Consider the following 27848-nt stretch of genomic DNA (forward strand, 5'->3'; position numbering starts at 1 on the left):
ACATTTTGCCTTATAACTTGGCTGGTTTTAGCTGTCTTCACATTAGTGATCACTTTCTTGAACTGTGAAAATTCTATATAAAGATAATGAAATGGAGATCTATCATATTATCTTATAAAATGTTTTCTCTATTTCTATAAACCAAAAAACATGGATCACTTCTCTTATTTTGAGAATAAGTTAGGTTTAATATAAGTTTTTAAAAATATGTCCAATATGTCTTTTTTTCTTTTTAAGATTTATTTATTTATTTGAGAGAGAGGAAAAAGTGCGTGCACAGGGAGGAGGGGCAGAGGGAGAGAGTCCTAAGCAGACTGAGAGCTGAGCATGATCTATCGCTGGGCTCAATCCCACAGACACTGAGACCGCAACCTGAGCTGAAACCTGAATCAGATGCTCAATGACTGTGCCACGCTGGCATCTGGTGTCTCTAAAAATATGCCTAATATGTCTTAAATTAACTTCTCTTACATCAAAAAAAAAGTTATGGGCATTCTTTAGAAAGACTTTTTTATGTTTGAACATATTTTGATAACTGTATTAGAGGTCCCGCCAAGACCACCTCCAGGTTTGATGATTTGCAAAACTAGGAGTTGCAAAACTTAGTCATGTAGTCATAACTAAGATTTATCATTGCCGAAGAACACAGAGAAAAATCAGTAAGGCAAAAGGGTACATGGAGTAAAGTTCAGAGGCAACCGGGCTCAAACTTTTTAAGAATCCTTTCCCAGTGGGGTCACATAGGATGTGCTTAATTCTCCCAGGGAATGGCAGCATGTGTAAATGTTGCCTACCAAGGAAGCTCATTGGAGACTCCTTCTCAGTTTTATTATTGGGGATTGGTCATGTAGGTACCTTCTGTTAACAGGTAACAAAATTTCAGACTTTCAGGAAAAAAAGCAGTAGTTCAGCAGAAACCACAGTGTTTACGATGTTTAGGAACATGATCTATTCTTACCAGGGAAGGGTGGGAACCCTCCCCAAATCCTAGTTCCCAGTTACCAGCCAAGGAAGGGTCAGCTTGGCAGGCAAGCCTTTTCTAAGCATAGCAGTTTTAAGTCTGCCATGTTAACTCTTTCCTGTGCAGTACCATTGTATAGAATGATCCAGAGTAAATGTTACAAAATATAGGTAAATATCCAATACAGTATGTAAGTGACCTAACTGGTGGTTTTCAACCACCATGAGCAGCAGTAATAAGTATCATCAAAAACTTTTCACTGTCTGTTTTTTTCACTCTAGACAAACCTATAAAAATTTTGCAAAGGAAATGATTCCATAGCTATCATGACCTTGTTAGCTTCTCTTCTTCAAGGGCGAGTTCTACATAAGACAGTGGAGATTTAGATCAAATTATTGTGATAAGATTGGTAAGGTATACAAACTGCAGGAATTCATAAAATAATCAGTAATTTAGGCTGAAAAAGGACAGATTAGATTAGTGAGAAATTCTGGCATTGTTTTAAATGAAGTGTGATTACTTTTAAGTGACTATGGCGTTAGGTAGATATGGGTGAGCTTATCTAAGCTTATCTAAGACTCATTTGATATTAGTGTTTTTACTGTTTATATACAAATAAATAGTTCATGAGATGCTTCAAAAAATTTATTACAAAAGTCTCTTTCATACAATTTGTTTATACATTAGATACACCTTTTCTTCCTAAGTAGAATAAGGTCAGCTTTACCCCACATGATAAATCACATGGAGGTGTTACATTTCATTATTGGCAATATGTGATAATAATAGGACCATGGGTTAAAATGCAGGAAAATGTAAACTTCGATAATGTAACTAAGTCTCCTATTCTTTTTTTTTTTTTTTAGATTTTATTTATTAGAGAGAAGTAGTGAGAGAGAGAGCAAGAGCAGAGGGGGAGGGAGAAGCAGACTCCTCACTGAGCAGGAGACATGAGGCTGGATCCCAGGACCCAGGATCATGACCTGAGCCAAGAGCAAACACTTAATTGACTGAACCACCCAGGTGCCCCAAGTCACCTACTTTTAATTTGCTTCCAGTTGAAGTAAGATGTTTATCATTTTAAGAAACAAAATTGGTTCCAGATACACTCATTGTGTAGTTTTAACGTGGTTAAACATGGTTCCTACATTTAAGAAACAGAATCTGATTATAATGAGTACAGCAGAGTAATCTTTAGCTAAATATTCAAAACAAAACCGCAAAGATGATTAAAGTGTTACAAATTAACACCAGCAGTGAAAGTGAATTGATACTATGACTTTCAGAGGATAGGATAAGGATCATAGACAATACCAAGTAAATTATACCAGATAGGAAATTTGTTCTTCTTCTTCTCTCCCTGACATACTACCTCCATGCTGTGAATCCTGGCAATTCCAGGTTCCTGCATGCTGCCTTTTCCCTCTGTACCTCACCCCAGTCACCAGACCTTTGTATTCACACATCACCCCTACTTATCTTGTGATTTATTTTTCACTTATTAAATGCATTTCTGAATTTCCAGGATTGTTTCTGCACTTCACGAACACAAGTTGAATCACTCAGACCTGAAAAACAGTCTGAAACCAGTATCCATCAACACTTGGTAAGAAAATGGTTAAGTACAATTAATATTCCTCCTTTGCTTTCTGTAGTATAGAAAGCAAAGTTTCATAGTACAGAAAGTAATTGCTGGTTCTTCCATATCTCTTTTTCTTACAGTATCTTTTATTGTTTCTCCCTCCACTTTCATTATTCTCCAGAAATCTACAGTAGACCTCTTCTGCCCAAACAGGCTGCCCCTAAGCGGCACCTGTTCCTAGGCTTCAGTTGCTCAGATGTCAGACTGTCCCGTAGCTACCTTGGGTTTTCCTTCAGGTCATGAGGGGACTCTGGCATCCAACAGGACTGGTGATCCTGATTTTTACCCATAAGCCCACACTCTTTCCTGGGCACTGGAAGTATCTACAGAATGCCTCCAATTAGACTTTTCAAAGGCATTTCTATATAGTTTGAGTAAAACCTTAATCTGTCAAACTTCTCTGACCCCTTATATTTCTTTCTTTGGCTAATGAAAACCCATCTACTAAGGCACCTTAACTAGAAACTCTGAAGTTATCCTGACACTTACCTCTACCCCCCACATCTAATTATTCACCTTGTCTTTATTATTCACATGGTCTTTTGTATCTGTTTCTGAAATGCGGTTGAGTGCATACCCTCCTTCACCTCAGCACTGCTGCTACCCAAATCTCATTTCTTACCTGGGACAATTGGAGGAGGACACATTGCCTCTGGTTTCCTTGATAAACCTCCTCTCACACTCAGATCAGAATTCAGCCCTGTTACCAGTACGGGACTGTTTGTGTCACTTTCCAGCTTTAAAACTCTCATTGGTTTCCTGCAGCCTGTGGGAAAGCCTAAACTTCTTAGCATAATATAAGGACTCCTGGTGGTGTGGAATAAGTCTAATTTTTGAGTTTCATTTCTTGCTACTGAATCTTAGAATATACTCTTTTTTTCTGCCTCCAACAAAATTTTTCTTCATTCATGAAGAGTGGGCTCAAATATTGCATATCTGAAGCCTTTCCTCTTGTACTTTTTGTTTATTATTCTCCTACAAATCTTAGACATTCCCAGAAATTGGTATGTATTATCTCACAATGATTGATATACATGTCTCTCTGACTATAACATGATTCCCATAAAATAGGCATCCTGTGTTTTTCTTCTGTATTTCTCCTGGGTAATGCCTGATATATTAAGTAATATTTTAAAAAACATGCTAGGGAATAAATATTTCTCTGGGGTCCTCCCTTTCTTAATCCTTACTTTATTCTGCAATCCTTACTACAAAACGGAACCTGCCTTGCAAATTCCTTGTTTCCTACAGAACAAGGTAATCCCAATTATTCCTGCTTATAAGTTTATCTTGATCCTATATTCACTTGTCTTCATTTTTCTCATTTTACTTTTTACTCACTAATATTCTGAAGTCTTTTAGTCTTTTTTCTTTTATGCAATAGAATATATTATCCAATGCTAATTTTCATTCAAGTATTACCCTTCAGATTGAGGTAAAATGTCTGCTCTTATCTCCTTGCTGTTGCCAAGAGAGAGGTCTTAAACTTCAAGAAACTTCCACACGTGCTGCTGCCTGTTTGTGTGTGTGTGTGTGTTTCTATTTTGTTTTGTTTGGCCTCATGCTAAAATACACATAACATAAAACTTACCATCTTAGCCATTTTTTTTTTTTAATTTGACAGAGAGAGAGAGAGAGATCATAAGTAGGCAGAGAGGCAGGCAGAGAGGGGTAAGCAGGCTCCCTGCTGAGCAGAGAGCCCAATGCGGGACTCCATCCCAGGACCATGAGACCATGACCTGAGTCGAAGGCAGAGGCTTAACCTGCTGAGCCATAGGCGCCCCATCATCTTAGCCATTTTTAAGTGTACAGTTCAGTGGTATCAAATACATTCATAGTATTGTGCAGCTGTCACCACCATCCATCTCTGTAACTCTTTTATTCATGTAAAATTGAAACTGTGTATCCACTAAACAATAACTCCCTGTTCTCCTTCCCTCACTAGCCTCTGTCAACCACCAATCTATTTTCTATGATTTTTAACTACTCTGCCTCATATAAGTGGAATCACTGTATTTGTCTTTTTGTGACTGAGTTATATTTCATTTAATGTCCTCAAGGTCCATTTGTGTTGTAGCGTTTTGCAGAATTTCCTTATTATTTAAGGCTGAAAATGTTCCATTATATGTATATAGCACATTTTGCTTATCTAGTCATCTCTTGATGGACACTGGGTTGCTTTCACTTTGTGGCTATTGTGAATAATCCTGCTATGAACATGGGTGTGCAAATATCTCTTTAGGACCTGATTTCATTTCTTCGGGTATATCCAGAAGTGGAATTAATGCATCATATGGTAATGATATTTTAATTTGGGGGTAAACTGCCATATTGTTTTCTACATCGGCTTTGCCATTTTGTATTTCTACCAATATTGCACAAGAATTCCAGTTTCTCTACATCCTAGCCAGCACCTCTTTATTTTCTGTTTTTTTAATAGTAGCCAACCTAATGTGTATGAAGTGATATCTATTGTAATTTTGATTTACATTTCCCTAATGACTAGTGACGTTGAGCATCTTTTCATGTGCTTACTGGCCACTTTTACCTCTTCTGTGGAGAAATGTCTATTCAAGTCCTTTGCCCTTTTCTTAATTGGGCTATTTGCCTTTTTTATTGTTGAGTTTTAGGAGTTCTGTATATTTTCTGGATATTAACACCTTACCAGATACTTATAAATGTTTTCTCCCATTCTGTGTGTTACCTTTTTACTTTGTTGTTAGTTATTTTTTGATGCACAAAATGTGAAAATTTACATGAAGTGGGCTTTGTTTTTCTTTTGTTTCTTATACTTTTGCTGTCATATCCAAGAAATCATCTCCAAATCCAATGTCAAAGCCTTTGTCCCATTTTTTCTTCCAAGAGTTTTATTGTTTTAGATATTAAATTTAGGCCCTTGATCCATTTTGATTTAAGTATTGTATATGATGTTTGTTAAGAGTCCAACTTCATTCCTTTGCACGTGGATATACACTATTCCTAGCACCATTTGCTGAATATACTGTCCTTGCTTTATTGAATGGTCTTGACACCCTCGTCAAATGCCATTTGACCATATATGTGGCAGTTTATTTCTGGGCTCTTATTCTCTTCCATTGGTCTATATTTCTGTCTTTATTTCAGTGCCATGCCATTTTGATTACCATTGCTTTGTAATAGATTTCAAAATGAGGAAGAGTGAGTTCTCCAATTTTGTTCTTTTTCAAAATGATTTGAATTACTGTGGGTTCCTTGAGCTTTTAACAATATTAAGTCTTCCAATCAGTGAACATGAAATGTGCCTCCATTTATTTATGTCTTCCTAAATTTCGGTTAGCTATGTTTTATAGTTTTCATTATATACCTTTTTAACTTCCTTGGTTAGTTTAACTTCTAAGTATTTGATTGATGTTTTAATGATTACCTTGGCAGATTTTCCATTAAATAGGTCTTCTGAATTTTTAGAATTTCTAAAAGGTTTGATAGGAACAGAACTGTGCCCTGAGTTTTTTAAAATTCCAGTATATTTAAAATAAAATGTTATATTTCATTTGTACACTGTAGTGATTCAGCAATTCTGTACATTACTCAGTATGCATCATGGTAAGTGTGCTGTTTGTCCCCTTTACATATTTCACCCCTCCCCAGCCCTCCCCCTCTGGTAAACACTAATTTGTTCTTTATATTTAAGTTCGGTTTTTTTGTCTGTCTCTTCTTTGTTTATTTGTTTTGTTTCTTATATTCCACATATGAGTGAAATAATATGGTATTTGTCCTTCTCTGACTGACTTATTTCACTTAGCATCATTCCCTCTAGATCCATCCATGTTGCAAATGGCAGGATTTCATTATTTCTTATGACTGAATAATATATATATATGTCACATCTTTATCCATTCATCTATCGATGGACACTTGGGTGGCTTCCATATTTTGGCTATTGTATATAATACTACAATAAACATTGTGATTATATATATTTGTGATATATATATATATATATATATATATATATATATCTCACATCTTTTTTTTTTATTAAGATTTTATTTATTTATTTGACAGAGATCACAAGCAGGCAGAGAGGCAGGCAGAGAGAAAGGAAGGGAAGCAGGTTCCCCGCCCAGCAGAAAGCCCGATGCGGGGCTTGATCCCAGGACTCTGGGATCACGACCTGAGCCAGAGACAGGCTTTAATCCACTGAGCCACCCACGTGCCCCTATATCACATCTTCTTTATCCATTCATCTATCGATGAACACTTGGGTTGTTTCCATATTTTGGCTATTGTATATAATGCTGCAATAAACATAGGGGTGCATACATCTTCTCAAATTAGTGTTTTCATACTCTTGGGTAAATACCCAGTAGTAGAATTATTGGATCATATGGTAATTCTTTGTTAATTTTTTGAGGAACCTCTGTACTATTTTCCACAGTGGCTGTACAATTTGCATTCCTACCAAGAGTGTGAGAGTGTTCCTTTTTCTCCACAACCTTGCCAACATTTGTCATTTCTTGTGTTTTTTATTTTAGCCATTCTGACATTCTGATAGGAGTGATATCTCGTGGTTTTGACTTATAGCTCCTTGATGATTGGTGACGTTGAGCATCTTTTCATGTATCTGTTGGCGATCTTAAGTCTTCTTTGAAGAAATGTCTGTTCATTTCTTCTGCCCATTTTTAAATTGGATTATTTGTTTTTTGGGTGTTGAGTTGTATAAGTTCTTTATATTTTTGGATCTTAGCTCCTTAACAGATACATCTTTTCAAATATATTTTCGCATTCAGTAGGTCACTTATTTGTTTTGTTGATTATTACCTTTGCCATGCAGAAGCTTTTTATTTGGATGTAGTCTCAGTAGTTTATTTTTGTTTTTGTTTTCCTTGCCTCCAGAGACATATCTAGAGAAATGTTGCTATGGTTGATGTCAGAGAAATTACTACCTGTGCTCCATTCTAGGATTGTTTTGGACAATGTCAAAGAAGTTACTGTGCATGTTCTCTTCTAGGGTTTCTATAATTTCAGGTCTCACATTTAGGTTTTTAATCCATTTTGAATTTATTTTTGTGTGTGGTGTAAGGAAATCATCCAGTTTCATTCTTTTGTATGCTGCAGTCTAGTTTTCCCAGCACCATTTGTTGAAGAGAGTATTTTTCTCATTGGATATTCTTTCCTGCTTTGTCAGAGATTGATTGTATATTTGTGGGTTCATTTCTGGGTTTTTATTCTGTTCTGTTGATCTATGTGTCTGTTTTTGTGCCAGTACCATACTGTCTTGATCACTACAGCTTTGTAATACAACTTGAAGTTCAGAACTGTGATGTCTCCAGCTTTGCTTTGCTTTTCTTTACCAAAATTGCTTTGGCTATTTGGGGTCTTTTGCAGTTCTGTAGAAATTTGAAGATTGTACTAGTTGTGTGAAAAATGCTGTTACCATTTTGATAGGGATTGTGTTAAATGTATAGATTGCTTTGGATAGTACAGACATTTTAACAACATTTGTTCTTAACACTATTTGTCCATAATCTTGGAATGTCTTTTCATTTCTTCTATCTTCAATTTCTTTTATCAGTATTTTGTAGTTTTCAGAGTACAGGTCTTTCACCTCTTTGGTTAGGTTTATTCCTAGGTATCTTATTATTTTTGGTGCAATTGTAAATGGAATTGATTCCTTAATTTCTCTTTCTGCTGCTTCATTTGGTGTATAGATATGCAACAGATTTCTGTATGTTGATTTTGTGTCCTGCATCTTTAATGGTTTCGTTTATTAATTCTACCAGTTTTTTGGTGGAGTCTTTTGGCTTTTCTATATATAGTATCATATCATCTGCAAATCGTGAAAGTTTTCTTTCTTTCTTACTGATATGGTTGCCTTTTAATTCTTTAGTCTTGTCGGATTGCTGTGGCTAGGAATTCCAGTACTGTAAAGAATAAAAGTGCTGAGAGTGGACATCCCTATCTTGTTCCTGACCACACAGGAAAATCTCTCAGTTTTTCCCCATTGAGAATGATATTAGCAATGGGTCTTTATTATGGCCTTTGTTATGTTGAGGTATGTTTCCTCCACACCTACTTTGTTGAGGATTTTTTATCGTGAATGGATGTTGTATTTTGTCAAATGCTTCCTTTTTTCTTTGGAATTGCTTGAGAAGAAACAATTCTTCTCTAAATATTTGGTAGAATTCATCTTCGAAGCCATCTGGCCTTAGACTTATGTTTCTTGAGAGTTTTTTGGTAATTTATTTGCTGGTAATTGGTCTGTTCAAATTTTTGTATTTCTTCCTTCTTCTGTTTTGGCAGATTATGTGTTTCTAGCAATTTATCCATTTCTTACAGGTTGTTCAGTTTTTTGGCATATAGATTTTTATATTTCCTCTAGTTGTATTTCTGTGGTATGGGTTATCATTTTCTCCTCTCTCATTTGTGATTTTTGGATCCTTTCTCTTTTTGATAACTCTGGCTAGAGGCTTATCAATTTTGTTGACTTTTCGAAGAACCAGCTCCTGGTTTTGTTGATTTGTTCTATTATTTTTTTAGTTTCTATGTAATTTATTTCTGTTCTAGTCTTTATTATTTCCTTCCTTCTGCTGGATTTGGGTTTTGTTTGTTCTTTTTTTTTTTAGCTCTTTTGGGTGTAAGGTTAGGTTATTTGAGGTTATTTGAGATTTTCCTTGCTTCCTGAGTTTATATATTGCTATAAACTTCCCTCTTAAACTGCTGTTGCTGCATCCCCAAGATTTTCAACCACTGTGTTTTTTCATTTGTCTCCATGTATTTTTTTCATTTCCTCTTTGATTTCCTTATTGATCCATTCATTGTTTAGTAGCATGTTAATTAATCTCCATGTGTTTGTGTTCTTCCCAGATACTTTCCTGTGCTTGACTTGTAGTTTCACAGTGTTGTGGCTAGAAAAAGTCAGTAGTGTGACTTTCATCTTCTTCTATTTGTAGAAGCCCATTTTGTGGCTTAACATGTGATCTGTTCTGGAGTATGTTTCATGGGCACTTGAAAAGAATGTGTATTCTGTTAGGATGGACTGTTTTAAATATGTCTGTTCAATCCGTCTGGACCAGTGTGTCATGTAAAGCCACTGTTTTCTTGTTGCTTTTCCACTTAGATGATCTGCCCATTGTTCTAAGTGGGGTGTTAAAATTCTCTACTATTATTATATTACTGTCAGTTAATTCCTTTATATTATTAACTGTTTCATGTATTTGGGTGCTCCTTTGTTTGCATAAATATTTACAATTGTTACATCTTCTTGTCGGAGTATCCCCCTTTGTTATTGTGTAGTGTTCTTCTTTGTCTCTTCTTAGAGTTTTTGTTTGTTTTGTATACAACCCCAGGTGTTTTCCAAACTACTGCTTCAGTACTTTATCTTAGCAGGATTGTTTGTTATGCTCTGGCTCTCCCAGAGCTGAGCCCATTATTTTTTAAATTACTAGGCATTAGGTCCCCTCTGGTTTTCATAGTTCAATGTTATGGGGATTTATCTTCCCACTGCGGGTCTCCATGATTGTGTTGCCTGGCACGGGGTCTGCTCCTCTCCCTTCTCCATGCTTGTACTGTCTGTCCCTCCTGCAGTCTTGTGGGTCATTGGTTCCAGATCTCAGGTCTGCCCTTCCTACCATTTTTTGGATGTATCTTCTGTAGGATTAACTGTAGAGAGTCTGCTAGTCTTCAGGTTGTTTTCTGGGTTATTTACAGTGATGTGGGTGTTACTTAGGTGTATCTATGGTATGAAGTGAGCTTAGGCTCCTCCTACTCCACCATCTTCCTTAGAAGTCTGACCCTGCCATGATTTTTGCTTTCTAATTCTCTAGTCATCAAATCAAAAAGAGAAGTGAGCTTAGTTTAGGATGATTCACTCTTAGTAAACCTTTGTTGTCTTCTTGTAATTACCATGTTGTTTTCTTAAGTGTCTGTAATTCATCTATCTAGTAGTTTGATTTTAGACTTTACTGGGCAAGTATATCAAGCCTTACCTCTTTGTAGTTTTCACACTTTTTGAAAATCGGGTCAGTATTTGATTATTTTCATTCTGGTTTCTCTTTTCAGTTCTACTATATTTGCAAACTTAATATCCTACGTATAATTGTCTTTGGCCTGTAACTTTGAACCTATGTAAAACACTTTGTTTTAGACTTCAGTTGCTTATTTCCAATATATTTGCCCCTTCTATTTGTCTTACTTTATTTTTTTCTTTTTAAATATTTTATTTATTTGAGAGAGAGCATGCATGTGCTTGCAAGTCGGGGGAGGGGCAGAGGGGGAGGAAGAGGGAAAGAATCCCAAGTAGACTCTGTGCTAAGCACAGAGCCCAACATGAGGCTTGATCCCGTGACCCTGAGACCATGACCTGAACCAAAACCAAGAGTCAGTTGCTCAACCAACTGAGCCACACAGGCGTTGTGCCCCTTCTGTTTTAAAGAAAACTATTTCCTGGAGTGCCTGGCTGGCTCAGTTGGTAGAGCATATGACTCTTAATCTCAGGGTTGTGAATTAAAGCCCCATCCATGTTGGGCATGGAGCATATTTAAAAAAAAAAAAAAAGGACAACTATTTCACTAATGGAGTATATGGAAGCAAAGAAAAGGTTGATTAGCCTGATTTCAGTCCATTATTGGGTAACCTATTCCATTTTTCTCTAGCAGTGAGCTGTAAATCTCAGTTCATTTGGTGCTCTAGCCTTCCTGACAGGCTTGTAGTTTATCACTTTAAGATTTTTAAAAATTGTTATATTTTCTTCTTTCTCTTATTTGTATTCTTTAAATCTGAGGTAATTTTAAGACTACCTGTTCTGAAGAAATGACTTATTTGGATTTCTTTTCTTCACTGGGATTATTTCCGATTGTAATAGTAGGGTTTCTTTTTATAGTCTTTCACCCCTCTTGAATAATATTTACCTTTATTCATCCTTAACTGTGAGCTTATATTTTTTTGGCTCTTTTAAAAGTTTAGGGACCATGTAGAATCAAGAATATAAAAAGCAGCACAACTCCTACTACCCAGTAATATCATTTCTAATCCCTTTCTTCCTTCTACCTTGGAGGCAGTAACAAGATTCTTGCCACCTGCTGGTGCCTGTAAAGCCTCCCAAGTGTCTTTTGGAGAACGGCTGTCTTTTAGGAGGCCCTCCTGGCTATCGGATGACACTGGTGGTATCGGCCTCTTCTTTCTTCTGTGGGCGTGTTATTTCACTGGGCCTGGGATCTGCTGCAAACCTAAGACTTTGATGCTAAAGCACCCCCGTGAGACCTCGGATCGTTGCAGAAGTCTGAACCCTATTCTCCCATCTCTTGAGGTTTTTCTTTCTTACCTCCTTTCTGATTGATTTCATCTGGTGAAAAACATCAGTAATTTTAATAGGCTGCAATGTGGAAATTTTTCTTTGATTTATTAACACCTTCCTTAGCTGAGCAGGTACTTATATGTGTAGTAGATGTATTTATTAGGTACCCTGAAGAATTAATAGCTGTTTCTAGCAACTCCTAAAAATGCTTACTAGAGATTGTGCAGGAAAGTATTCTTTGCTATCTATAAATCTGCTTTTCCCACACTCTCCCCCTTTACATGCTGATAGCTTTTTAACCACTTATTAGCAATTTTAAACTCTTTCTAGATCTTGAAACAGTGTCTTTTTTTTTTTTTTAATTTTTTATTTTTGATAAACATATATTTTTATCCCCAGGGGTACAGGTCTGTGAATCACCAGGTTTACACACTTCACAGCACTCACCAAATCACATACCCTCCCCAATGTCCATAATCGCACCCCCTTCTCCCAAACCCCCTCCCCCCGGCAACCCTCAGTTTGTTTTGTGAGATTAAGAGTCACTTATGGTTTGTCTCCCTCCCAATCCCATCTTGTTTCATTTATTCTTCTTCTACCCACTTAAGCCTCCATGTTGTATCACCACTTCCTCATATCAGGGAGATCATATGATAGTTGTCTTTCTCTGCTTGACTTATTTCGCTAAGCATGATACGCTCTAGTTCCATCCACGTTGTTGCAAATGGCAAGATTTCATTTCTTTTGATGGCTGCATAGTATTCCATTGTGTATATATACCACATCTTCTTGATCCGTGGGAATGCAAGCTGGTGCAGCCACTCTGGAAAACAGCATGGAGGTTCCTCAAAATGTTGAAAATAGAACTGCCCTATGACCCAGCAATTGCACTATTGGGTATTTACCCTAAAGATACAAATGTAGTGATCCAAAGGGGCACATGCACCCGAATGTTTATAGCAGCAATGTCCACAATAGCCAAACTATGGAAAGAACCTAGATGTCCATCAACAGATCTTGAAACAGTGTCTTAAGCCACCTTCTAGTGCCTTCCTAATGAGCACTTGCATGTTTAAAAGTAAAATATCAGTATTTTATATTAGGGTAGAGGACTAAAATGGGGGACCAAAAAAAGTTTATTTTTTCTCATCTTTTTAAAATAATGCAGGTTGATGCGCCAACCTTTTCCCAATTGCCTCCATCCACTAGAGCAAAGGATGTGATCTGTTCCACCAATGTTTCTCACTATGAACTCCAAGTGGAAATAGGTAATTATCTTGGATTGACCCTTCATAATTAGAAATGAAATTGATGACAAAAAGATTATTTTGGGGGTGCCTGGGTGGCTCAGTGGGTTAAAGCCTCTGCCTTCAGCTCAGGTCAGGATTCCAGGGTCCTGGGATCGAGCCCCGCATCCGGCTCTCTGCTCAGCAGGGAGCCTGCTTCCCTTCCTCTCTCTGCCTACTTGTGATCTCTATCAAATAAATCAATAAAATGTTAAAAAAAAAAAAAAAGATTGTTTTGTGGGCAGGTCTTTTTCTTTTGTCACTTGTAGCATAAAACTAGATGTTAATTGTGTCTGACAGATCTATTAATAGCCATACACGTGTGAAACACTTGCTGTGAGTAATCACAAATAGCTATTACACGCTGCAAACAGATACTGTGTTGGAGTCTAGGGATATAAAACCATGTAAAACACTTGAGGAATCCATATTCTCTCTGGGAAGATGAACAGGCAAGATAGTCCTATTTATGTGCTAGAGGGTACTATAGTAGAGGTGTGTTGTTATGGGAATAGGAAAGATGGCACATCGGACCGTCCATCTTGACTGCACTGAGAATCAAGAAAAGTCACAAAATTAAGCAGGAGCCTGAAAAAAGAGGAAAAGTTTGCTAAATATTCTATTCAGGGTTTTTGCTGCAATAACAGAAAACAATCCTGACTAGATTAAGAGAGGAATATTTTTTGAACAGTATTGCTAACTGACACAATTGTTGGCTAGAGAGAGAGACTTGGAAGAAACTAAGAAAAGCCAAATAACTAGAACCAGAGACCGGACCATGGCATAGGAACAGCCTAGTTAGTGTACTACCTGTTAGATCACTTACATCCCAGATACTGGAACCCACTGCAGTGAGTTCTGCCTGCCTCCGCTTCTGTTTATCACTAATTCCAGCCTTCATTTGGCTAAGCTTAAGTCATTGACCTTCCCATGCCAGTGTCAAGGAGACCAAGAGAAATAAGGATCTGACACTTCTAAATAGCACTGGTGGATAATGCCCCCGAATTAGAAAGGGTGTTCACATGGTGTCAATTTAAAAAAAGGTTAAAAAAAATTACTTCAGTAGATGACTGAGGAACGCTGGTTAGAAGGGAACTACCCCATAGATGCTCTTTGCCTGTCCGTGGGAACAGAGGGAGTGTAGGCAGTGGTAGGAGACAAATCTGGAAAGGGAGGTCTGTAACACATTGTGAAAGATTTCTTACAGTGTATTTAGAAGTTCAGACTCTGACAACTTACCCACTTCATTTCTCAAAGCAATTTTGGTTTACCCTGTCCATGTTTGAGATGCATTGTGGAGTGGTGATAATGGTAATAATCCCATCTAACAGGCACTGTGCTGAATATTTCATGTGCACTTTCTCATGTCAGCCTTTTACCGCTCGCCATTCGTCTGACGAGGATACTGAGGCTCTGAGAACTTAAGTAACAGTGCTACAGCTAGTGATTTGAAAGCAAACCTTTCTGATTGGAGAGGTGCTGCACTGTAGTACCTTTCTATGGATAAAATGCTGAAGTTAGAGGGAAAACAGGCAGCATCTCCAGGCAGCAGTGTGGAAGATAAAGATCAGTTATTTACAACCGGAAGGACCATCCGGAGCACCCGAATCTTTAAAAATTGCAGTGCCTGTATCCCATCACAGAGCTGTGGAGTCAGAATTTCTGGTGAATGGGACTTAGGTATAGGCTTTTGAAGTATTGTTTTCCCAGTAATTTTGGAGCGTGCGTTCGTTGAGAATGCAGGGCACGGTGACGAAGTCACTGCATGCCACCAGCGACAGAGGATAAGACTTGAACTACGGCAGTCATGCGGACACTGGAGACACTTTGGGATTAACTTCTTTTCAAAGATAAATGGCACAATTTGGTGACTGTGGAGAGAGGGAGGGACTAACATTTATTAGGTGCTTATTGGTAAGTGCCACTCCAGGTGTTTTACATTTTAAAAATTGATGACATTAAATGCTGATGAGTATGTTGTGGCTCTTATACACTGTATGTGGGAATAAAAATAGTTTAGCCGCTTTCCAAGTCAGTTTGGCAATTTGTTACAAGGTTAAATATGCATGACCCAGCCCTTGCATTTGTAAGTATTTGCCAAAGAGAAATGAAAACATGTCTACTTAAAGAATATTTTGGCAGCGTTATTTATAGTTACCAAAAGCTGAAAACAACCCAAATATCTATCAATTTGAGGTTGGATAAATTGTGGTATATTCATACAGTGGGTTATTGCTGAGTAATAGAAGCTACTGAAACACAGCAATAGGGAACAATCTCTGAAGCATTATGCTAAGTGAAAGAAGCCTTTCAGGACTGCCTTTTATATCACGTCAGTGGGCCAGGGATTGCTCAATAATTTCCATTGTTTGAATTTGCCATAATTAGTTTATCAAGTCCCAATTTGAGCCATTATGATAGATATGTAATAGTATATCAATGGTATGTTAATAGTATATGTAATGGTGGTTTTAATTTGCATTTCTCTACCCTGAGGATTTTTCATGTGCTTATTAGACATTCCTGTATCTTCTTTTGTGGATTGCCTATTTAATCTGCATATTTTTGAATTTAGTATAGGGTTACGTAGAATTCTAAGAATTCTATAGAGTTGTAAGAATTTTTTATATTTGCTGGATGTAAACTTGTCAGATAAAAGTATCATTAATGTTTTCATTCGGTGGCTTATCTTTTCATTTTCTTAACAGTGTCTTCTTGAAGAGCAGAAGGTTTTAATTTTGATAAATCCAAGTTACCAGGTTTTTTTCCTTCTTGATGATGTCCCAGTTACCAGTTTTTTTTTTCTTCTTTGTTTGCTAATGTGAGTTTTACATCTGATTATAGGAAGAGGATTTGACAACTTGACAACTGTCCATCTTGCCCGTCATACGCCTACAGGAACACTGGTGACTATAAAAATTACAAATCTAGAAAACTGCACTGATGAACGCCTGAAAGCATTACAGGTAACAATGTGAGAAAAATGATATATTTAATGTCTTTTGACAGGATTACATCTGTAGGAATTTTTTTCCCCCCCAAATTATAGTTATTCTGATAAAGTTCGATTTCTTTATTCTAATAAACACACAGTAACAGAGTCAGAAATAATAGCTGGAAGCCAGATTCATGAAAGAACAAATATATTCAAACTTTGGTAACTAGTATAAATTTCCTCAAATGAATATCATCTTCAAAATGCTGGTCTGGAGATTTACAGTGCTCCTAGTCTAATCACAAATAGTCCTATAGGGAAATAGAAAAAAACAAAAACAGTTTCTTTTTCATCCAGCTAAATAAAATCAACTTTTGAATTGATGAGTTTTAACAGAATTGCATTTTGGGAATATTATAATACCATCTTCATTGTCACTAATCATTTTCGATATAAAGAGGGAAGGCATTTTGTTTTGATATTGTCCCAATTTTTTAAGTATTTTCATGTACACGTATATATTGCTCAGAAAAGAAGATTGAAAGAAATTACAGTGAAATGTTAACAGTGGTTGTCTCTGTGATTTAATGTTAGAAGTGATTATCTTCATAGTTTTATCTATTTTTCAATGTTTCTGTAATAAGAACATAATAGAGTTATTAAAAGTATGACTTCAGGAGTCAGACCAAGTTCACATCTCACTTCCACTCCTTTATTTTGTGCTTTTTGACTGACTTTTAAGTTTCTTATATCCTATTTTTCTCCTGTAAAATAGGAATGATCTTATGACATACTTCTTGTCATGGTGGTGACATTTAAAGAGACGGCAGTACTGAGAACAGCGCTCAGTACTAATAAGCTGTGCCAAGCGTTCCTGCCACCTCTGCTGTTATTTTCTTCATAAGGGGTACAAAGTTTTTAAATGTCTTGTTTCTTGTGTGTTTATCCTAGAAAGCAGTGATTCTGTCCCACTTTTTCCAGCACCCCAATATTACGACTTATTGGACTGTTTTCACTGTTGGCAGCTGGCTTTGGGTTATTTCTCCATTTATGGCTTATGGTAAGAAAACTCACCTTAGATAAAATAACTCCTAGTTTAGCCTGGAAGCTATAATTGTAAGGGTGAATGGGATCTTAGGTTTATGAGTCACTACTTTTAATTTCTAAATCTAGTGGCCATCTAGATTTCATGATAAATTTCTCTATCAGGTTCATGTTGAATTTAGGCTTTGGAAAAAAGCAGAATGGGTCTGATCATCAGTTAAACTAATACTGCTTCCCTAAGAATTCCATGCCTTTGAACAAACTATCTCTTTCCTTCAGTTTCCTGGCTCTCTATCAATGGAAAGCCACTATAGGTCTTCAAGCAGAATGTTTCTTCACCTATGCATACTAATCTCTCTCCCAATTTCTCTCATTGTAAATTACTTATTTTACTATATGGTAAACACCTGTGTGTGTACCTGTCTCATTTCACTGGACTTGAGCTTCTTGAGGCCAGAATCATGTATTTTTCTTTTTGGTGCTCATATATTTCCTCACACAAAGTGTTCAATAAGTGTATTCAATAAATATGAATGGATTCTAGAGCTTTGATTTTTGGGACAACTTTTGTGAATTGCCTCTGGATTCAAAAATAAAGCCACACAACATTTTTCTAGTAATACTGAAAATTGTTAATTTTCTGATCTCTAGATTATCATTAGAAAGGTCTTTTTGCAGGGGCGCCTGCGTGGCTCAGTGGGTTAAGCCGCTGCCTTCGGCTCAGGTCATGGTCTCGGGGTTCTGGGATCGAGCCCCACATCGGGCTCTCTGCTCAGCAGGGAGCCTGCTTCCCTCTCTCTCTGCCTGCCTCTCCGTCTACTTGTGATTTCTCTCTGTCAAATAAATAAATAAAATCTTTAAAAAAAAAAAAAAAAAAAGAAAGGTCTTTTTGCAGATTCTTGAAGGAAAATTACCTTTGCATCTTAGGATAGTGGTTAGACTCAAACATAATGGGGGTGTGTGTGTGAGAGAGAGAGAGAGAGAGGGAGTGTGTGTGTTAGTTTATGGTTGAAAGAACATTTAAAACTTAGCTAGAAGCAAAATCACTTGCAGTGTTCAATTAAAGATTTCAGGTGTTTCTTTAGGTTCAGCAAGTCAAATCTTGAAGACTTACTTTCCTGAAGGAATGAGTGAAACTTTAATAAGAAACATTCTCTTTGGAGCAGTGAGAGGGTTGAGCTATCTGCATCAAAATGGCTGTATTCACAGGTATTTACTTATTTGTATTTTACAGAATGAAGGATTTAAGTGGAATAAATCATTTAAGGAGATTTTAAGAAGAAAAGTCGAGTGTTAGGAGAGATAGGAAACTCGTAAATGGAAGTTGAGGAAGGAATGGGCTAGTAGCTACAGTAATTGTTTATACTTTATGTTCATTCACCAAAAATGTTCAGACCACATTGTCTTTACCAAATTCTGTGCTCAGTTTCTGGTGGAGCACCTGCCCTTGTGGAACCCTGGGGAATAAGCTATAGGTGGGGATCCTGGTTGTCTCGTTTGTTTTTCTTTATCTGCTTTTCAGCTCTATGTCATATTTATATCATGTACAAATTGGAACTAAACCTTTCTTTGATTTCTTAAATATTTTGTAGCACCTTAAAACTATCATATTAAGTATCAGTTCTCTTATTTTTAAACTATAGAAGCAGAAATAATTGGCTGAATGTTAAAAACATTGTTCTATGATATACTGGGACTTTTTCCCTTTTAATTATTTTTAAATAAACTTGGTTTTTGTTGTTGTTGTTTTTTTTTTTTTTACTGTTCATTTCAATCTCTTCAAAGCTTTTTTTCTTACTATTCATTTTTAGGAACATACTGGTTAACTGAGGAGTTTCAACAAACTGTATTCTAATTAATCGAGGTTTTATTATAATTAACCAAACTGTTGGCCATCCTACTCTGTTAGTTTCCAAATTCACTATTTTGGATGAAAAACAAGGCTCTTGTATAATTTATCTGACAAAGGAAATTTTTATATAAGACATCTTGTGTAAATGATGGTAGTACCATGAGAGGCTGCCCTTAATTGGATAATAATAATAATTTAACTTTAAAGTCTAACTTTATACTTCAAATATTACTTGGTTTTTTAGACTTCTCTTTGGGTATTTTGCAACAGTATCCTAAAATAGTGAAATTAATCATTTGATTCCATTCCTAGTTTGAAAAAAAATATTATCCCTTCCAAATGTAGCTAGCTTTATTTCCCCTTGTTCTAATGCTGTATTAAATACTTGAAAAGGATTCCTTAATTTCCCAAACATTTCATATGTGGATGTATACATATATATGTATGTATGTGTTTGTGTAAGCACACTTACTTATAAATGTGCTATTTTATAACTTTATAAAGAGTATTTATTTTCCAAGAGAATACATGGATTTGTTCTGACCAGATTTTTTATTCTTCATTGGCCAATTTCCTAGTATTTAGGATTGTTTCTTTTTGTTCTAGGAGTATTAAAGCCAGCCATATCCTCATTTCTGGTGATGGCCTAGTGACCCTCTCTGGCCTGTCCCACCTGCATAGTTTGGTTAAGCACGGACAGAGGCATAGGGCTGTGTATGATTTCCCACAGTTCAGCACATCAGTGCAGCCGTGGCTGAGCCCAGAACTACTGAGACAGGTCAGGTGTGGCCTTCGTATTGGGTTGTCTGTGCATCTTGAGTGTCTTCTGAGCTTGACTAAAAGACAATTGTGCCCTTAGATTGGATTGGTGAATGGCCTACTGCGAAACTTTTTTCCTCTTTCTTGTCAAAATTATTATGTTAGGGATTTTAAAATGTTTATACCACATAGGTTTATCTTGATTTCTCACTTACGAGTTTTTTCCATTGTTCAACATCCTTTCTCAAACACATTTATATAACTTTTTATTAAGTTAATTTCACTAAAGGACTTCAAATTAATTGTTCTACAGGATTTACATGGATATAACGTAAAGTCAGATATTTACAGTGTTGGGATTACAGCATGCGAATTGGCCAGTGGGCAGGTACCTTTCCAGGACATGCATAGGACTCAGGTAAATGCTACTAAAAGCCCTAAACTACCTTTCTTTCATAAGATCCCTTATATTCAATCTAGAGAATTTCTGTTAAACATCTTTGCTCTTAGAATCTTTGTTGTTGTTGTTTTAATGTTTTCTCTGAAAAGGGTTGAAGGAATTTTTTCTTTCTTTTAGATGTTGTTACAGAAACTGAAAGGTCCTCCCTATAGTCCATTGGATGTTAGTATCTTCCCTCAGTCAGAATCCAGAATGAAGAATTCCCGATCAGGTGTAGACTCTGGGATTGGAGAAAGTGTACTTGTCTCCAGTGGAACTCGCACAGGAAATAGTGACAGATTGCAAACTCCATCCTCAAAAACTTTCTCTCCTGCCTTCTTTAGCTTGGTCCAGCTCTGTTTGCAACAAGATCCTGAGAAAAGGTAATATTGGCCACTTGTTAATCGCATCAAAGTTCTATATTTTATAGAAGCTTTGTGGTGTTCCCCTCCCACCTAACTTAAATCTCTTCTGTCAGTCTTCTGATCAAAAAATTACAGTCTAATCCAGAAAATAGCAATGCTAAAAACAAGTAGAGGCAAGGAGCAAACAGAAAGAGTACTGGATCTGAAATCAGAAGACGTGGTCTCTGGTCTCAGCTGTATCATTTCTTAACCTAGTTATCTTGTAAAAATCACTTCATCTTTCTGAACATTAATTAGTGCATTTATGTTAATACATTTTAGAAACTTCCAAGTAGTACAAAAATGTTAGTTGTTGCCATAATAATAGTATAAATTATTATCATAGCTACATATTAGTATTTCAGAAATAAAATGTGTCTTATTTATCTTTTTTTAGCCTTGTAATGCCTAGCATACTTCCTTATAATTAGTAAGTGCCCAATAAATGTTATTTCTCAAATTAATTCTTCCCATTAGTCAAGGTTGAAGCTAAGAATTGGACTTCAGTTTTTTAGTATTGGGTTTTATAGCTCTAAAACTAATTTCTAAGATATTTTTATACCTAAAAATATACATTCTAATACAAGGGTTTTTTTTTTATGACTTTTAAAAAAATTTCAGACCATCTGCAAGCAGTTTATTGTCCCATGTTTTCTTCAAACAGGTAAGCTGATCTGTCTTCTGTTGTCTAGATGTTTTTCAGTACTATTAAAAATTCATTTCATTTTGTTCGCTTAATGGGACAGTTTGATAACCAAGATTCTTAATAATTATTCCTTTACGAAGTAAAGTTAAAAACAAGAAAACTTTTTTGGTAGTGCAATTATTGACTTTCTAAAATACGTCCATTCTGCAAAACAAAATGAGTAAAAACAAACAGAATATCATTAAATGCTACTATGTCCTTAATTAATGTTCTTGATTAGAGACATTTTAGTGTTTTCTATTGGCTAGAGATGATGAAGGGGCAAAATAATTCTGATAAAAGTTAGTTCATTTGGTTATTACTTCTCCTGTTTTCAGATGATCAAAGGCATTTTTAGTGAAAATGCCCCAAAACAATTTTAAACACTTTTTACATTTTAAAAAGTTATTTATTTCTAACATAGCTACTGTATTGAATTTATGTGCCAACACCCTTATTCTGAGTTTCTTTAACAGATGAAAGAAGAAAGCCAGGATTCAATACTTTCACTGTTGCCTCCTAAGCCATCAATAGCACTGTCTCCAGTGTCACCTTGGACTGAGCCAGAATGTGATTTTCCTGATGAAAAAGACTTAAGCTGGGAATTCTAGGGCTGCCAAATCCTTTATGTCCTAGATACTTGATACTTTCTCCCTGCTGCTTTTCTTCTATATTGCTAGGTACAAATACTAGAATTATACTTGAAAATACAGTTGGTGCACTGGAGATTCCATTGTTTAAAACCACTCTGTTCAAAGGAACATAAGTTCATAGCCTATTTGGTTAACTCAGAGTTCTAGAATAACTCCAGGAAAACTTCATAATTATGAATCTAGCTACATTTTGTCATCTGTTCTCAATTGTTTTTTCCCCAAGCTGTGACTAACTCCCCTTCTTGATCTTTCAATATAATTTTTGAGCCAGTTAATTTTTTCAGCATTTTGTTGCCCTCAGGGGAAAGAGCCCTCAGAGGACAGTGCTTCCAAGTACATTTTTTACTTCCAGATTCTCTAGCCTTTTTGATCAGCTGTTGTTAGACCAACAGGCTAGTTTATCCTGGCATCAAAACACTTTTTTGATAGAGGGAAAAAATGTTTATACTTTTTCATTTTAGTCTGTTGATTTATGGTAATATAAAACTGAGCCTCACATTAAATGATTCACTTGAAATATATAGGGATGTTGTAATTTGCTTTTTTTTTTTTTTTTTTTTTTTTTTTTTCATAAAAGAGGCTAAAGTGACACTTTTCTACTTCTGTAAATTATAGATTCTAAATTCATGCACCCCGTGGGAGCTCAATAAAGATTTATTGAATTGAAGTTATGCTTTTATTTTTTTGCGATTTGACAAAGCTAAAACACAAAATTCTAATTTGTTTTGCCAAGGAAAGCCCCTTCTCAAATAGATTTATTTATATAACATACATGAATCAGAGACAACCTGGTATGTATTCAATGAGGCAGAAGATGTTCTGGCACTTCATATGATTATTCTTGCTCCTGTAGGGGATACAAAATTTAAGGATATACCTTATTAGCAAAAAAGAGAGTTGTATCTCAAGGAATATATAGTTTAAACTGTGGTAAATTGGGGCCTACCTCAGTTAATGAATTGTCTTATTGAGCATTACAAAAATTCAGATTATTGTCTTGACTAAAGAATTAAACCAATGAGACAAATAATGCAAAAATGAATAGACAATTTGAAACACAAACCTTTTCATGTTTATTGGCCAGCTCTCCTCAAGAATGTTTAAGTTACTCCATCAAGTAAGCCATGCCAAGGTGGAAGAGGGAGAGGACATGAATACTGTTTGAGGCCCTGAGATCACCCGTAGTGGTGGGTGCTGTAGTTCATTCCACTAACCTCCTCCTGTTTCCTCTAAGCAAGAGAGCTAACAGGAACCATAAAACCTAGGTGGAGAGTTAGTTACAAAGATGGAGTCTGGAAGCCACAAAGCAGTGCCGCTCAGATCTCCTGTATATTAGAGGAGTATTAGAGTTCTCAAAAGAAACAGTTCTTTGGTTAAATAAGAACCAATAAGATACTTTTTATTAGGAATAAATTTGGCTCACACTATTATGGAGACTAACAAGTCACAAGATCTGCAAGGTGAATGGGCATCCTGGAGACCCGGGAGAATGAATGATACAGTTCCAGTCCAAAGGCTGGCACACTAGAAACTCAGAAAGAGCTGATGTTTGAGTGCAAAGGCAGGAAAAAGCTGATGCCCCATTTGAAGACAGGCAGAAGGGAATTATGTCATACTCAGGCAAAAGTCAGCCTAGTCTTTGAGAGTCAGAACAACGTCTCTGTTCTATTCAGGTCTTACTGATGAGGCCCACCCACATCAAGGAAGGCAGTCTGCTCTATTCAGTCTACAGATTTTGTCACTTTCCTCAAAAAAACTTCCTCACAGAAATAGCCGGAATAATGTTTGACCAAATAAATGGACTTCCTGTGGCCCAGTTAAATTGACACATGAAATAGACCCATCACTGTAGATATTGATAGCTTTATCCTGAGATCACTTGCCTTAAATTTTAGGCTCTTTGCTTGTTGTGTTCATTTTCTATCTCTGATGTAACAAATTACCTACAAATTTAGTGGCCTAAAACAATAGAAATTTATTTTCTTACAGTTCTAACCATCAGAAATTTCAAATGGCTTGAGAGGGTCAGATTCCTTTTAGGAGCCCGAGGGAGAAATCTGCCTTTGCCAATTTCTAGAAACTGCCTGCATGCCTTTGGACCAACATTATTACAGCTTTTGTTTCAGTGATCACATCTCTGACTGACCCTTCTGCCTCTCTCTTGTACTGACTCTTCTTTGGGCCTACTCCAAAAATGCAAGATAATCTCCCCAACTCAAGATCCTTAGTTTAATCACAGCATCAAAGTCTCTTTTGCCATGTAAGGTAACATAATCACAGGTTCCAGGAATTAGGATGTGGATATATTTGGGAGGAGGGGGGAAGAGAGTCATTATTCTGCCTAACCGCATGTGTCTAAATTCATCTTGCTGTCTGCTTTCTGAAGGACCACACTAGTACAGTAACCTTGGCTTCTATAATACTTCCACCGGACAGCACTTGCAGAACAAATACTTGTATATTTATGTCCCCAGTAGACTGTGGACTCCTTGGGAATATTGTCTGATTCACTACTATATTCCTAGTGTTCAGCAAAGTGTTTGGCATATTGTAGACATTTAATATCTATTTAAGGAATTCTTCCTTGAATAAAGGTTATGAGGGTTTTTTGTTTTAAAAAGAAGGTCTTGAAAAAATCTGAGAGATGTCCATGGTAATTTTGATTTCTATGGAAATTTTTGATTCTTTATATGTTATAATATTGCCACTATGTTATAATATTGCCACTATTAAATATGTTATATTATTGCCACTATGTTATAATATTGCCACTGTTAAAATATTGCCTTTAGAAGTTTAGTAAGGTAAAGGGACTTCAGTTTTCATTTAGTAAATATATCCTTTACTACAAGCCAGGTCAGTAGTTTTCCTCAAGTACTGCTGGTCAATTGCCTGTTAGTTCTCAAATCCATTTATTCATTCTTCTCCTCTGCTTCATTGAGAACTACATTTCCCATGCACCCTCACTCTCTGGTTTCCAGGGAGGCACCATTGGAAGATCAGAGTATAAGAGGAAACAGGAAAAATGTATTTATTTCTTACCTTTCGTCCCAATTCCCTGTTGTGGTTTTTTGTTTTTTTTTTTTGTTTTTGTTTTTGTTTTTTGTGGTGTCTCTGGCAGCAGCTGTAACTTCCTTGTCTTCTGACTTTAGGACTCTCATCACACTTCTTGCTGTCCCTTCCATCTGAGGGCTGGTGTCACTTCCTGCTCTTGCTAATCTTTGGATTGCCTCACCATCCCTTTTGGTTTCTCAGCCTTAGTTCCATCACCAATGAAAGCAGTTCCCTGTGTTCCTTCTACTTGAAAGATGCAGTTACTTTCCCAATTACACTCTGATTAATACACATACTGACAACCTTGAAGACTACCAGAAATTCGTGGTCTCCAAAAAATAATTACTACCTCTTGATTATACCATTAAATGAATGATCAAGAATCCATTTTCCAATTCTATTTAAGCCCCATAGTCTTTACAATTTATGGTAGAAAATTAGAAACTGACCAATATTCTGTAAATCAAAGTTTTTCTCAAGAGTGAACCAAAGTTTGACAAGATACAAATATTATACTTGATAAGAATAGAACATATAGGAACCTGGGAAGATGGTGGACTAGAAGGATCCTAAGCTCAGCTTTTCCCACAGATACATCTAGATAACAGCCACATAAGTCCACCTAACCTCCAAAATAGCCCAGGCTGGTAGAACAGGCCCTCCATAGTTAATGTAGAGAGGAGGCCACAAGGAAAAGTGTAGAAGGGGCAGAGATGAAGTCAGTACCCAAACTCTCAGCAAGACTAACCACAAAAGGGAGGGACACCACAGGCATAGAGAAAGGAGAGGAATGGACCGCACTTCAGGCACCCAGACACCGGGGCCCTGCACTAGGAAGATGAGTTACCACAACATCTGGCTTTGAAAAGCCGTGGGGCTTAACTTGATGAGTTTACAATCAGCAGGGCTTAACTCCTGGTACTTTACAGATCAGTGGGCTTAGACCTGGGAGAGCAAGAGGGTGGTAGGAGACTTGAGTCCCCACCCTTAAGGTATGCCATAACAAACAACCCTGCTGAGATACAGCATAGAAGCAGCAGTTTGAAAAGTGCCTGGGTACATAGGAAAGAGATTTATTTACTAATCTCAGAACATGTGCTGGAGAGGTAAGAATCTTGAGAAGACTTGTTCAAGGTCAAAAGAGCTGGCAGGAATATTTGTTCATTGCCCGCCAGCCTAGATAGCTGGACATCTGCAGGAAACATCATGAACACTCTCCACCTAGCTTGCTAACGCACCACACCCTGCCTTTACTTTCTGCTGTGGATGTGCCCCCATTCAACCTATGCCACCTGGGAAAAGTCTCTCCAAAATGGCTCCCGCAATGTCACATCCTGCAAGCAGCTCCCACAGTGACCAGTGCCATTCAAAGTTACTTCTACCCTGGGGAGAGGGGAAGTTAACCATACACACCAGTTTGTAGCTGGAGCCAGACATCTAATCTGAATGCCATCACCACCCACAAATAGGGGACAACTCGGAGAATGCCCCACAGTTTCATGCAACCCTTAACCCCAGCAAATGGGCTGAGGGCAAGCATCTGGTCCAACCCAACTATATGCCCAATGCAGCCCCAGATTGGCCCCTTAACAGCACAGGGACCAAACCCCGCCCACAACAAGCAAAGAGAGCCATTGCAGAAGGCAAATGTGGCTTAATCATAACAGTAGAATGCATACAATCACACAGAGGAGAAAACCTTGAAGCTCCTTGTTCTGATGAATAGGGGACATTGCACTCAGGACCTCTTCTTCAAAGGCCACTACTTCGAAGATAAAGAGATGAAGCTGACCTTCCCAATACATAGAACAGAGAGAGAGAGAGACAAAATGGGGTGGAGTGGGGGGTCAGTGGGGAGAGGACTGTGCCCCAAATGAAGGAATGGGACAAACTCACAACCAAAGAGCTAAATGAGATGGATATAAGCAATATGCCAGATAGAGAATTCAAGGGAATGGTCATAAAGATAATTGACATGCAAAAAGAGAGGAGGATCTCAATGAGAACCTCAACAAAGAGGAAAAAAAAAAAAAAACAAAAAACAAAACAAAACAAAACAGTTGGAGATGAACTCAAAAAACTAAAAAATAGAAGAGAAAAATAGTAGACTAGAGGATGCAAAACAGATCAGCAAGTTGGAAGACAAAGTAATGGAAAGTGATCAAGCTGAATAGCAAAAAGAAAATAGAGTCATAAAAAATGAAAATAAGGAGCTCAATAACACCATCAAGTATAATAACATTTGCATTGTAGGGATCCTAGAAGGAGAAGAGAAAAGAGGGAAGAAAATTTATTTGAAAAATTGCTGAAAACCTCCCTAATCTATGGAAGGAAACACATCCAGAAACAGGAGGCACAGGGAGCCCCCTATAAAATCAACCCAAGGAGGGCCACACCAAGACACAATAAAATGACAAAGTAGTGATAGAGAATTTTAAAAACAAAAGAAAACAGTTACATACAAGGGAAACTCCATAAGGCTAACTTCTGATTTTTCAGCAGGAACTTTACAACCACAAGAGAGTAGAATGATATATTGAAAGTGCTGAAAGAAAAAAAACCTGCAACCAAAAATACTCTATCCAATAAGATTATCATTCAGAACAGAAAGAGAAAGGAATTCTCACTAAAGCAGCCTAATTAGAAATGTTAAAAGGAAGTAATTATTTCAGGGGAAAGAAAAAAACATAAACAGGAGTAAGAAAATTAGAAAAGGTAAAAACTCCATCGGTACATACAAACATAATAAAGGTAGTAGATAAATCACTTATAAGATCAGGACGGAGGACTTCTGGCAAAGATGGGGGAGTATGAGGTCCCTAAACTCACCTTTCCCATGGATACAATTAGATAACACTCA

General features: G+C 36.8%; 1 protein-coding gene across 2 annotated transcripts in view; it reads left to right on the top strand.

Annotated features, from left to right (window-relative positions):
- Positions 1-22601, top strand: part of STRADB (STE20 related adaptor beta) — a 28813-nt gene extending 6212 nt beyond the window's left edge. The window contains exons 3-12 of one of the 2 annotated variants that reach the window (XM_059393209.1): positions 2487-2567; positions 13046-13145; positions 16008-16129; positions 17080-17158; positions 18228-18351; positions 19601-19772; positions 20067-20171; positions 20331-20575; positions 21218-21260; positions 21758-22601. In XM_059393209.1, coding sequence (XP_059249192.1) covers positions 2487-2567; positions 13046-13145; positions 16008-16129; positions 17080-17158; positions 18228-18351; positions 19601-19772; positions 20067-20171; positions 20331-20575; positions 21218-21260; positions 21758-21892 — 1206 coding nt within the window. In that variant the 3' untranslated portion in view covers positions 21893-22601. Of the gene's footprint in view, positions 1-2486; positions 2568-13045; positions 13146-16007; positions 16130-17049; positions 17159-18227; positions 18352-19600; positions 19773-20066; positions 20172-20330; positions 20576-21217; positions 21261-21757 lie in introns of both variants that reach the window. The other variant, XM_059393208.1, reaches the window with a different exon arrangement.
- Positions 22602-27848: the final 5247 nt, after the last annotated feature.

The sequence above is a fragment of the Mustela nigripes genome, chromosome 3 (assembly GCF_022355385.1).
Source record: "Mustela nigripes isolate SB6536 chromosome 3, MUSNIG.SB6536, whole genome shotgun sequence".
Classification (NCBI taxonomy): Eukaryota; Metazoa; Chordata; class Mammalia; order Carnivora; family Mustelidae; genus Mustela; species Mustela nigripes.